The sequence below is a fragment of the Colletes latitarsis genome, chromosome 7, assembly GCF_051014445.1.
Source record: "Colletes latitarsis isolate SP2378_abdomen chromosome 7, iyColLati1, whole genome shotgun sequence".
Classification (NCBI taxonomy): domain Eukaryota; kingdom Metazoa; phylum Arthropoda; class Insecta; order Hymenoptera; family Colletidae; genus Colletes; species Colletes latitarsis.
This window is the reverse complement of record NC_135140.1, coordinates 2,296,398-2,309,197: the sequence shown is the minus strand read 5'-3', so window position 1 is coordinate 2,309,197 and position 12,800 is coordinate 2,296,398. Positions and strand designations below refer to the sequence as shown.

At 33.7% G+C, this 12,800-nt stretch overlaps 1 protein-coding gene and 1 non-coding gene across 5 annotated transcripts in view; both read left to right on the top strand.

Annotated features, from left to right (window-relative positions):
* LOC143344138 (synaptic vesicle glycoprotein 2B) overlaps positions 1–12,800 on the top strand; it is a 69,057-nt gene that overhangs the window by 32,414 nt on the left and 23,843 nt on the right. For all 4 annotated transcript variants that reach the window (XM_076769875.1, XM_076769876.1, XM_076769873.1 and 1 more), the window contains exons 2-5: positions 8,844–9,082; positions 11,332–11,391; positions 11,468–11,551; positions 11,689–12,013. In XM_076769875.1, the coding sequence (XP_076625990.1) occupies positions 9,046–9,082; positions 11,332–11,391; positions 11,468–11,551; positions 11,689–12,013 (506 nt within the window). In that variant the 5' untranslated portion in view covers positions 8,844–9,045. The remainder of the gene's footprint in view (positions 1–8,843; positions 9,083–11,331; positions 11,392–11,467; positions 11,552–11,688; positions 12,014–12,800) is intronic.
* Positions 4,365–4,437, top strand: Trnar-ucg (transfer RNA arginine (anticodon UCG)). The gene has a single exon. It is a non-coding gene; the product is annotated as a tRNA-Arg (tRNA).

The following is a 12,800-nucleotide window of genomic DNA, read 5'->3' as shown; positions in this document are numbered from 1 at the left end:
CATGTCTGACAATAACTGTCTGTTACCCTGAAAATTGAAAAGTTTCAAATTATTCTGGAAAAATTATCTTCGGTTGCAGGGGTCAATTACAATCGTTTTTGGTGAATAGACATACCCTCGAAATTCACGCACTTTCAATAAAAAAATTCGAGTAGGTGCTGAAAGTTTTTGACAAAAAAAGAAACTTTCAAATTGTTCTGGAAAAGTTATTTTCGGTTGCAGGGGTCAATTACAATCGTTTTTGGTGAATAGATATACCCCCGAAATCCTGTGCATTTTCGAGAAAAAAGTTCAGTACGGGCGGAACTTTAAACGTTAATAACTTTTTAGCGAAACTTCCATCAAGAAATTGGTATTCTTGATTTTCGTCTTATTTGGGCTTCTAGAATCTTTCATTAAAATTTTTCCGAGGGATGGCTGAACACCCTGTATATTTCTTTATATAAAAACTGATCGAACGGATTCTTATTCAATATATTGTAACGCTTGTTCTAGTTGGTAAATATATAAATTTTATCAGGCAATGGGCATCAAGTATTGACACACGTTTAAAAATCTTTAACACTAGATTTATTTTTACTGAAATGGGCCAATTTGACTCATAAAACAAAATTCAAGTTGTTTGCAAAAAAAATAGTTCCAAATCAATTTAAATGAAAGATTTATTATTAAAAATTTCATTGAAAACATTTTCTACGTACACACTGTGTTTTTAAAATACATTTAGCAAAAGAAATTTTTTCTGATTTTTTCCATCGATGGGAACCCTACGTAATTAGATGTAAAATAAATATCAATTGAAATACCTTTTACAAATAAATATTGAAATTAACTTGGTGAACCAAATTATTTGACAAAAAATTGATTTTATAAAATTATATTATTCCACTAAAAATGCTCTGTTTACGCGCGACGTATTAGTCGGAATTATGAAAGAGTTTTTTTTGGCCTCAGCTAACTAATAAATTGACAAGATTGAACATGAATGTTTACGCGTAATTGGCGTTAGAATTCTGATTCTTTATGTAAGCTAGAAATTTCATTTGCAAAGCAATTAACTGTTAAATCATTTTATGAGTGAAATTGGCTCACAACCGTAAAAATAGGTATACCACATTCGACAATACGAAATGAGGGGGTAAGTCGAGGGGAGGAATTCATATTTATGTATAATTCCAAAAAATATATATATAAAAAATAATATTCAAGTTTTTTTATATATATGGCAACAAAATTCTAAATGAGTCAAATTGGCTCAATCCGTAAATCTAGTGTTAATTACCGACACTTTTGTAAAAATATAGTGTTAGTCTATTGTTTAAACAAGCGATGATGTCGTTTCCATCAGTAATTTCGATGGTATTCTGTGGGAAGGAGAAGGGAGTACGCCAGATGAAAGGAAAATAATTGAAGCATAATTAAAATTTTGCAAACGTGTCAAGTAGTAGTAACCACATACGACGTGGTCACTCTCCGAAATTATCAGAAACAGAGAAGTGGAAAATAATAAACGGTCAACAACACAGGAACAGCCCTATTTCGAATGATTCGTTTTTATTTCTTAATTTGTCGTTCCAACAATAAAAGTAAAAATAGAGTTGTCCAACAATATGTTTCCGGGTTTAATAAAATTCTATGGAGAAAACATGCTAAGAATGATGCCTCGAAGAGCGTACGTGATATTTTTCACACGTTTCTGTTCCGACGTCAGCTGGCTCTCGCTTATAGCCGTAAAATGTTCACACTAGCTCGTCAATATAATGTGTTCATAGAAATCAAACTAATTATGAAAGCATGCTATGTATTGTCATACTTTATATAGATATTCGTAAAGAATGATGGCATTCTTTGCTTTCTGCCCTAAGGTGATCTTCTACTTTGAATTCTATTTGAGAGTCGAAACATTTAATGCGGATTACACAAAGGCGACTGGCCTTTGCATCCGTTTATAGTTAATGCAAGAACACTCAGGTTGTTAAATTAGATTCCGTGTTCTTGATACGATCGACCTTTACGATACCATTTTGAAAGTATCGAGTTTCGACATTCCTAACAGATTGTTTCGCTCGAATTAGTACTTTTCAGTTGTTGCGAACTATTACAATAAAAATAGATACAACATAGACTACGCAACTAATAACAACTATTCGCTAATAATGAATATAAATGTTAATGCGACTTTAAATCTAAACGAAGACAAAATAATTTTTTTCTTTTTGTAAGAAAGAAAATTTTTTTTGAAATTATACAGGGTGTTCGACCTTCCCTGGGAAAAATTTTAATGGGGGATTCTACAGGCCAAAATATGACGAAAAACAAAAATACCAATTTGTTGATGGAGGCTTCGTTAAAAAGTTATTAAAGTTTAAAGTTTCACCAGTACTGAATTTTTTTCTCCAATCTGGGTAGGATTTCCGGGGTATATCTATTCATAAAAAATGATTATAATCGACCCTTGCAATCAGAAATAATTTTTTTAGAACGATTTGAAAAATTTTTTTTTCGCAGAAAAATTTCAACAATTATCTGATTTTTTTCCTCGAAAGTGGGTAGGATTTTGGAGGTATGTGTATTCACCAAAAATGATTGTAATTGACCCCCGCAACCGAAAATAATTTTTCCAGAATGATTTGAAATTTTTTAATTTAATTGTTAATAACTTTTTAACGAGGGCTCAGTCAAGAAATTGATATTCTTGATTTTCGTCTTATTTTGGCCTCTAGAATCTCCCATTAAAATTTTGTGAATGTGAATGTTTCCTAATACGCCTGAAATGATTGTGTCGAAAAGTTGAAATGCAGATTAAATGGTCTCGAAACTTTGTTTTAATCTTCTATTTGACAAATTTTCTCTTTTACGTATGCTAGTGAGTCATTACTCTTCGATATGAACTTTCTAAAGAACAGTTCACGAAAAAGAATATCAGACGAATCTCTTGTAGTTCAGTATGTGTACTATTAAACGTAAAGCGTTTTGCAACCAACGTGCAACAGCAAAAATCCCATTAATAAAAGGTCCTAACAGAAATGCTGAATTAATTAATGACATTCGATGAGTGAAATTAATGCGCGTGAGATTCTAGTGGCTGCTCTAGCAAAGTTGTTCGCATTGTCGTTGCACCTGCGTTACCCATCATTCGAGATCACGATTACATTGGCCGGATCGTTGAACTAAATTTCACAACGGATAATTGACAATTTAACCGATGTAGTTAATTACACTGTGCCGTACAACGACCTCAATGCGCCGCACCGTCGCAAACTATTTATACCTTTTAAAAGGTGCTGGAATTGTACGCATTGTCGTTGTATCGCGACCGATTTTATTTTATTGGCTCGCTGCAAATAAGAAAGAGCTACGTTTCCCAAAGTTACTTTTAATTCTGCGCGTATCTACAAAAGAAGTTCCTACAGAGGTACCTGTTTACCTTCCATAATTTAAAATAAACATTTTTTAAATACTTTTATTCAATCTGTTTCTCGTCTATCGCCATGTCATTTTCCACAAAAAGATCCATTCAATACCTTGACCAGTTATGTTACAGACCCTGAAGGCTCAACGACATAATTGCAAGGCAGGCGTGTCGTGGCTTAATGCCGTTCTAGAAAACGACTGAATATTAGCAGACATTGACGGACATCCTGTACCAAATACTCGCTAAATAGACGATATCACGCGCGTCTGTTGAAAACTTTCCGCAGATTACGCGAAATCGCGATCTCATGGAACACTTTATGCAACTTGACCTCCTTGTTCCCTATAAAAGCCTTTCGCCCATTTTATTACCTCAAGAACGTTAATCCTTGTATTCGAATAGCATTTTCCATTTTCAATTATCGTTCAGAAAGATTTATTCAAACGGTTCGTTTCTATTTATCATTTTTTTCTTTTGTTTTGAATAATGTTAAATATGTCCATGTATGGACCGTTTGGTTTGAAAGTCCCTGTTTACAATTTACGAGTTTATTATACGAATTATATTATCTTCAACTCTGATGCAATAAATCGTATTATTATTTTATTGCTCGATTACTGAATAAGAAACTCTTCGAAATAATAAGAATACCTACTAACATTCTTCGAATTATCTTTAAAAGCATAAGCGTAAGCGTAAATTAACATATATACTGTAAAAACGACTACCTAACATCAAGTTACTTTTGTTTCACTAGAATATGTATAGGTATATGTATGATAATTGCCCGTAAAAAGTAATACGTATATTACGTATTTAGTTGCGCAAGGTAATATTGTTAATTAAAAGTTGAAATATTTACACGATAATCTTGTTTTGTAAGAGATAAAAGCAAGGGTGACAATTTGTATACTATTGAAATACTAATTTCAGAAAACCACCCTTCAACGACCGTGTGGCCTAACGGATAAGGCGTCGGACTTCGGATCCGAAGATTGCAGGTTCGAGTCCTGTCACGGTCGAAAGCTAATTTTTTTCTTTAAAATTTCGTTTTCTACACTCGACTCCCTTTTAATATTATTTTCTATAAAAATAAATTTTTATTTTCAATTATAACCTAAAATATTTTATTGCAAAATATAATATTTTGCCAATTTCTTTTCGGCTTCCGAAAAATCAGTAATTTATTTTTTCCATCGTACATCATCGAATGATAAAGTGCACAACAATTATAACACATTTATTCTAAACAATAAATGTCATACCGGAGTACAGGACTGTATTAAAACTCTCGTAAGCATTTGTTCTTGTAGGACCTCCATAAACAAAATAATTTCTCTTTTTTGTTTGATATATGTAATTATCGACATATTCGATGTATGTACATAATATATGTATGATGTACTAAATGCATGTATGTATGTACTATACAGGGTGTTCAACCACCCAGGGAAAAATTTTAATAGGAGATTCTAGAAGCCAAAATAAGACGAAAATCAAGAATATCAATTTCTTGAATGAGGCATCGTTAAAAAGTTATTAAAATATTAAATTAAAAAATTTTAAATCATTGTGAAAAAATTATTTTTGGTTACGGAGGTCAATTACCATTATTTTTGGTGAATACATGTACCCCGAAATTCTACTCCCTTTCGAAAAAAAAATTTCGGTGAAAAAAAAGTTTTTCAAATCGTTTTAAAAAAATTATTTTCGGTTACAAAGGTTGATTATAATAATTTTTGGTCATTACACATACCCTCGAAATTCTACCCACTTTCGAGAAAAAAATACCTTAGCGAAAATCTAATCTGAGACCAGAAGTGCTTCCCTGAAATTTCATGCAAATCTTTAAAACGTCATAACTTCTGAATGGATTGGAGGATTTTAATGCTTCAAACGGCAAACAACGCGTATTTTGGCGAAGAATATGTAGAAATTCAAAGAATATTCAAAAAGTTGTCTCTTAACCCCGTAAAGTGAGAAAAACTCCACAAAAATGGTCCAATTTTTCAAACAGCCATAACTCCTACAATAGTGAATAGAGTTCAATGAAACTTTTTTCTGAAGTAGAGCTCATAGGTACCTATAAAAAAGTAGTAAACAACTTTTCTCTAGGGCGTCATACAAAATTACTAAAAATCAAAAACGAATTTTTAACAAAAGTCGACGGGGTAAATTTTTCGGCGAAAAAAAAAATTTCGAATCGTTCTGGAAAAATTATTTTCAGTTGTGGGGGTCAATTACAATTATTTTTGGTGAATACATATACCCTCGAAATGCTACTCACTTTCGAGAGAAAAAATTCAGAAAGGTGGACAAATTTTTCAACGAAATTAAAAACTTTCACATCCTTTTGGAAAAATTATTTTCGGCTGCAGGGGTCAATTGTAATCATTTTTCGTCAACAGACATACTCTCGAAATCCTACTCAGTTTCGAGGAAAAAATTCCTTACTGAAAATATAATTTCAGGCCAGAAATGTCACTCGAAAATTTCTTGTGTATCTTTAAAACGTCATAACTTCTGAACGGATTGGATGATTTTAATGCTTCAAACGGCAAACTACGCGTATTTCGGTAAAGAATATGTAGAAATTCTAGAAAAATTCGAAAAGTTGATCCTTAACGCCTGAAAATGAGAAAAACTCCATAAAAATGGTCCAACTTTCAAACAGCTATAGCTCCTGCAAAAGTGAATATATTTCAATGAAACTTTTTTCTGAAGTAGAGCTCATAGGTATCTACAAAAACATATTAGACAACTTTTCTGTAGGGCGTCAAACAAAATTACTAAAAATCAAAAACGAATTTGTAAGAAAAGTCGACAGGGGCTGGGTGCCTAAATTTTTCGATGAAATTGAAAAGTTTCAAATTGTTCTGGAAAAATTATTTTCGATTGCGGGGGTCAATTATAATCATTTTTGGTGAATAGACGAACGCCCGATATCCTGCGCATTTTCGAGAAAAAAATTCCTTAGCGAAAATCTAATGTGACGACAGAAATATCACTCGGAAATTTCTTGCGTATCTTTAAAATGTCATAACTTCTGAACGGATTGGACGATTTTAATGTTTCAAACTGCAAACTATGCGTATTTTGATAAAGCATATGCAGAAATTCTAACAATATTGAAAAAGTTGTTCCTTGATCCCGTAAAGTGAGAAAACCCCCATAAAAATGGTCCAATTTTCAAACAGCCATAACTCCTACAAAAGTGAATATATTTCAGTGAAACTTTTTTCTAAAGTAGAGTTCATAGGTACTTACAAAAAAGTAGTAGACAACTTTTCTGTAGAGCGTTACACAAAATTATTAAAAATCAAAAACGAATTTTTAAGAAAAATCGACAGGGGTACCTAAGTTTTACGGCGAAAGAGAAAAATTTCAAATTAATCTGGAAAAATTATTTTCGGTTGCGGAGGTTAATTATGGTTTTTTTTGGTGAATGCATGTACCCCCGATATCCTGCGCATCTTCGAGAAAAAAAATTCAGTGCGGGTGGAACTTTAAATGTTAATAACTTTTTAACGAAGCCTCCATCAACAAATTGATATTCTTTATTTTCGTTGTATTTTGGTCTCTAGAATCTCCCATTAAAATTTTTACCAGGGGTGGCCGAACACCCTGTATATGTATGATGTGCATTGACAAACAAGTATTTTGCTTTCGTCATGGAGTATATCGAATCGTTATGGTCATTGTGTGAATATGCCCATAACTTAATATTTTCATATATGACAATGTTCTGCTTAAGGTTTACAAGATTTTGCTCAATCAAAGGTAGCGAGAAAACTGTGCACAACATCGACTGTTACGTACGACGGTTCGTTACGTCGAACATAATAGAATTGTGGGAACACGCAATAATTAAAGCGATCACAGTGTGCTTCGTTTATGTGTTAAACGGGTGCAGTCATCTGTGAATCAAGGTTGTGCGTTCGTAATTTCATGTAAAATCGAAATTTCAATCGAGCATCGCAACCGTTATAAGATACATTTTAAACGATACAAGGATTAATATGTATGTAGTTAAATGATTTCGGTTACTAACCACTATAAATGATTAAATTTCTTTTCTTACCCCGTCTCGTTGAACAAAGTATAGAAATAAATGCGACGTTAAACTCCGAAGTAGAATAAGAATAAGAAGTTAATCAATCGTTAATTTACGTGATGCAAGAGCTCGGATTGGCAATAGAATAATCTTTTTGAAAAATGATGATCAATGAATCTGAAAAGAGTTGTAAATGCTCTGGAATAATATAATTTTAAATACTTCTTCTTCGAGACCGTCTTATAATCAATAAATTTTCGATTTTCAAAAATATCGTTTTCGATCGATGACCGTGCGAGCGAGGAATTATGATTGTTCGTTAGTGATTTCATATTTTGTCGAAACGAATATTTGCTCTTGACTTGGTTCCCTTCGTGTCACGATGTTGCAATAACAATCTTATTAACCCGAGAAGGAAGATAAAATTCTCGTCGATGCGAATCACGTACCGCTTTTAAATCGCTTTGTAAGCAGACTCTATTGTCATCTCCATCGTCGGGAAGCTTCCAAATCGTTGTCTTTCAGTACGTTACGACCCACGCCCATTATCAGTGCAATTACAAATTGGCCCTACTTAACCTCTGGATATTGATTTCAAAGCACGTGATCCCGTCCCGTTATAGGATCGTGCATTTCGATGGAAAAAACAGAAGAACGTTCCCTCGCGGGCTCTCGATCTTCTTCGAATCAAGATCAACGACTATTCTCGATTCACGATCGATCGTTCGTATGCCTCGTAGAAGATCGTTGAATGACAATTGATCGTCAAAGCAACATGCAATAAATACGATGCAACGCGGTTAATCGTTCGATTAGTTTCTTTCAAAGAAATTACAATAATTCTTTCGTAGAATAAAATGGCGAAACGTTACAAAATACACGCAAGGGTTTCGTTATTCGTTATTTTACGTGACTCTCTATCTTTAAATATTAGCATATTTGTTATTCAATCAATAATAATGGTTTTCTGGCGATAGTGCTCGAGAAACGTTTAAAAGGTTTCACTTATAATTATATACAATCATTTCTAGTTACATATTTATTATTTGCGATATAGTAGTTCAGTATCGCTTTAACATTAACATTTATACAAAGAAAATGATAGCTTGCTTGAGTCTGTCACATTTAACTCGATACGGGAGAAACTAATGACGATGTATAAGCGGCGAACGATTGTCAAAAAGGGCATTTTCATTCGCACGGTTCGCCATCTAATAGTATATTTGTTCGCTTTCGTCGCTTTCAAATCACGCGTGTCTGTGAAAAGAAAAATCGATCTCTATTTAACCACTTTAATAAACAATAACGCGTTACATAGGCATACTGGTTTTTTTGCTTATGTAACTATAAATCTGTTTTTGCGACGTGTTTCAGTTCGCAAGTGAGCGCAGAACCTAGTCCCGCCGACGAACAGCAGCAGATCAGCGCAGATTCAGCAGGAAGAGTTCGCCGAGATCCAGCAATCCGCAAGAATAAGATCAATTTAATATCGATTGAAGCCCATCGTCGAGCACGAAGATTTCTCATCTGACCCTATCACCAAGCCAGATTCACCCAACTGCGTCGATATCGTAGAATGGTAGAGAGTGAACCTGGCTCAAAGCACAATCATAGTACGTATCCTTCGATTTTTACTGCTCGATTGTTCGAAACAATTTCGAAAACCACAATTCGAAAGAAAGAAACTACACATCCATTATAACGCGCATTTTGTCATCCAGAGAAACATGTTTTAAGATCACACGACCATATTTTTCATTGAGACTTTATACATATTTAAGTCTTATAAGCCCGCGGATGATAATTTCGATTTCGATTTCGCTTTAGTTTTCCCCTGCATTATTCGAGATAAAAATAAATACAATACTCTTGAATATTGAACAAAGATATTGCATGCCAGATTGCATATTTATGAATAGAGGGAGATAAAATGGTATATGCGTCATATAGCCGTGAAATTTTCAAGTGTGGTAATTTCAAATACAAGTTTCTTCCAACCCGTTAATTACTGGAAGAACGGGTCTGGATCAGTAGTTTTCAATCGATGTTTTGCAAGTTTACGAATTTTTTTAAATAAGTGATAAATTAATGATAAAGTAAAAAGCAAAGAGGAATGAGCAGAAAAACATCTTGATTGATATACATACATACATATACAGGGTGTTCGGCTATCCCTGGGAAAAATTTTAATCGGAGATTCTAGAGGCCAAAATAAGACGAAAATCAAGAATACCAATTTGTTGATGGAGGCTTCGTTAAAAAGTTATTAACAATTAAATTCAAACATTTCAAATCGTTCTGAAAAAATTATTTTCGGTTGCGGGGGTCAATTACAATCATTTTTGGTGAACACACATGTCCCCGAAATCCTAACCATTTTCGAGACCTAACCTTACCGAAAATATAATTTCTGGCCCAAAATGATTCCCTGAAATTTCATGCGTATCTTCAAAACGTCATAACTTCTGAACGGATTAAAGGATTTTAATGTTTAAAAAAGCAAACCATGCGTATTTTGATGGAGAATATGTAGAGATTCCAAAAATATTCGAAAAGTTACTCTTTAATCAGGCAAAATGAGAAAACCCCCATAAAAATGGTTCAGTTTTCAAACAGCCATAACTCCCATAATAGTGAATATATTTCAATGAAACTTTTTTCTGAAGTAGAGCCCATAGGTACCTACAAAAAGGTAGTAAACAACTTTTCTGTTGGATGTCAAACGAATTTATTAAAAATCAAAAACGAATTTTTAAGAAAAATCTATAGGAGGTAGGTTTTTTCAGTGAAATTGAAAAGTTTCAAATCGTTCTGGAAAAATTATTTTCAATTGCGGGGGTCAATTATAATCATTTTTGGTCATTAAACATACCCCCGAAATCCGACCCACTTTCTAGAAAAAAATTCAGTACGGGCGGAACTTTAAACGTTAATAACTTTCTAACGAAGCCTTCATCAACAAATTGATATTCTTGATTTTCGTCTTATTTTGGCTTCTAGAATCTTCCATTAAAATTTTTCCCAGGGGTGGCCGAACACCCTGTATATTTTACCCCATTCGACGACCACTTTTCTTTAGCGTTTTTCGCGACAATAGATAACACGATGATACCTAGTTAGATCCTTGAATAAAAACAATTTTTGAAACGACAATTTATACAAGTTATGATAAGAAACAATTAAAATTGACGAGATAAACTAATTATAGAATTCTTGAATCGTAATTCTATTTTGATTTCCATCGATTCAAATGCTTTGCAAATTTATGATAATTTATTGATAATTTATGCTGCAATAATGAGACGATAGCGTTAGAATTGCTTTTTTAATCCTGTATAAACATGCACAGATCTTAAAATATACAATCCTGCTAAAAAAAATCATATTTACCTTTCATTCTAAAAAAAAAAACGCATACTGGTTTCACACGGAAAGTATTTGCAAACATACCTGTAATAATATTCTAGAAAGAAAACTTGCACGTGTCTGTAAACAATATGTTGGTGAAGTTATTGAAAAACTACCTCATCGTGGATTTGAGAATGAGATCTTTTTTAATTGAAAACAATAAAATGTCAGTCTGCGTGGAACCAGATAAATTTATTTTGCAAATTCGTCCTTAAAATTTTGATAGCTTGTTCTTGAAATGCCGAACATTGGGTTAATTTTTTTAATCCGTTACACGAAAATCTCCCCTTAAATTCTTGCCGAAAGGTTAATAACTTCCATCGATTTTCGTGCCCCCTTCTATTATATGATCCGAGTGTTAATTTTCGCGCATTGCGAGTTCCGTGTAATTTTAATTCGAACGGTGTCGCACGGTTGAAACGGAACTATACGTGTTTGAACTTTTCTATTATAGAGTGTGATGTAAAAGACGAGCGGCTAAACGGCTGTGGCTCCAAGGATCTCGAACTTGCCCGTAGGTAGAAATTTTCTAATATTTCCAACAGAACTTCTGACCAATTTGTTCAACACTTTGTACTTTTTTGCAACAGGTATTGGAACTAAGGGCAAGACCCTAGATCCCGAGAAAGGATCCTGTGTTAAAGCAGACTTTGAGAAGGCCATTGAGCTTACCGGTAATCAGATTCTTAATGTATTTCCAACATGGAAACTTATATTCTTATTTTTTAACTCTCTTTATCCTAACCAGTTTTTCCACGTACATATCTGCAACCAGTAACAGACATATTTAAGTATTTTCGTGTAATTTCAGACTATGGGAAATTCCACTACTTCCTCCTCACGGTATGTGGTTTCGTCAGCACCAGCGAGGAGATGGATGTAATTTCCATGTCCTTCATCCTACCGAGTGCACAATGTGATCTAAAGCTCGACACACAAGCCAAGGGATGGCTCAATTCCATCATCTTCATCGGCATGATGGCCGGCGCGTACGCTTGGGGCTCTGTCGCGGACGCCCTAGGTCGTCGAAAGGTTCTCATCGCCATCTCATTCACGAACGCGCTATGCATCGTAGCCTCCAGCTTCAGCCAATCCTATGAACTCTTCATGTTCTTTCGCTTTCTCAACGGCGCTGCGTAAGCAACTCAGTCTAAGAATCTATTTCTAATATTATACAATAGACAAAAGAACAATGTTGAAAATCGTTCCTGTGTTTCCTGAAAATATTTACTTTAGTGACTTGCTCCATACAGGGTGTCCGGCCACCCCTGGGAAAAATTTTAATGGGAGATTCTGGAGGCCAAAATAAGATGAAAATCAAGAACATCAATTTCTCGATTGAGATTTCATTAAAAAGTTATTAAAAAATTAAATTAAAAAATTTCAAATCATTCTGGAGAAATTATTTTTGGTTGCGGAGGTCAGTTACAATAATTTTTGGTTTGATAGGTGCTGTATTTTGTCGATAAAATTAAAAAATTCCAAATCGCTCTAAAAAAAATTATCTTTGGTTGTAGGGGTCGATTACAATCATTTTTGGTGAATTGATATACCTCAGAAATCTTATGCACTTTCCAGAAAAAATTCGAGAAGGTGTGAAATTTTTCGACAAAATTTAAAAATTTCAAATCGTTCTGGAAAAATTATTTTCGGTTGCGGAGGTCAGTTACAATAATTTTTGGTGAGTATACATACTTCCGAAATTTTATCCACTTTCGAGAAAAAAATTCAGTACGAGCGGAACTTTAAATGTTAATAACTTTTTAACGAAGCCTCCATCAACAAATTAGTATTCCTGATTTTCATTTTATTTTGGCCTCAAGAATCTCCCATTAAAATTTTTTTCCAGGGGTAACCGAACACCCTGTATAACGGGTGAACTAAAAGATTTAACCAATTTTAAGAATATGCTAGCCCAAACGC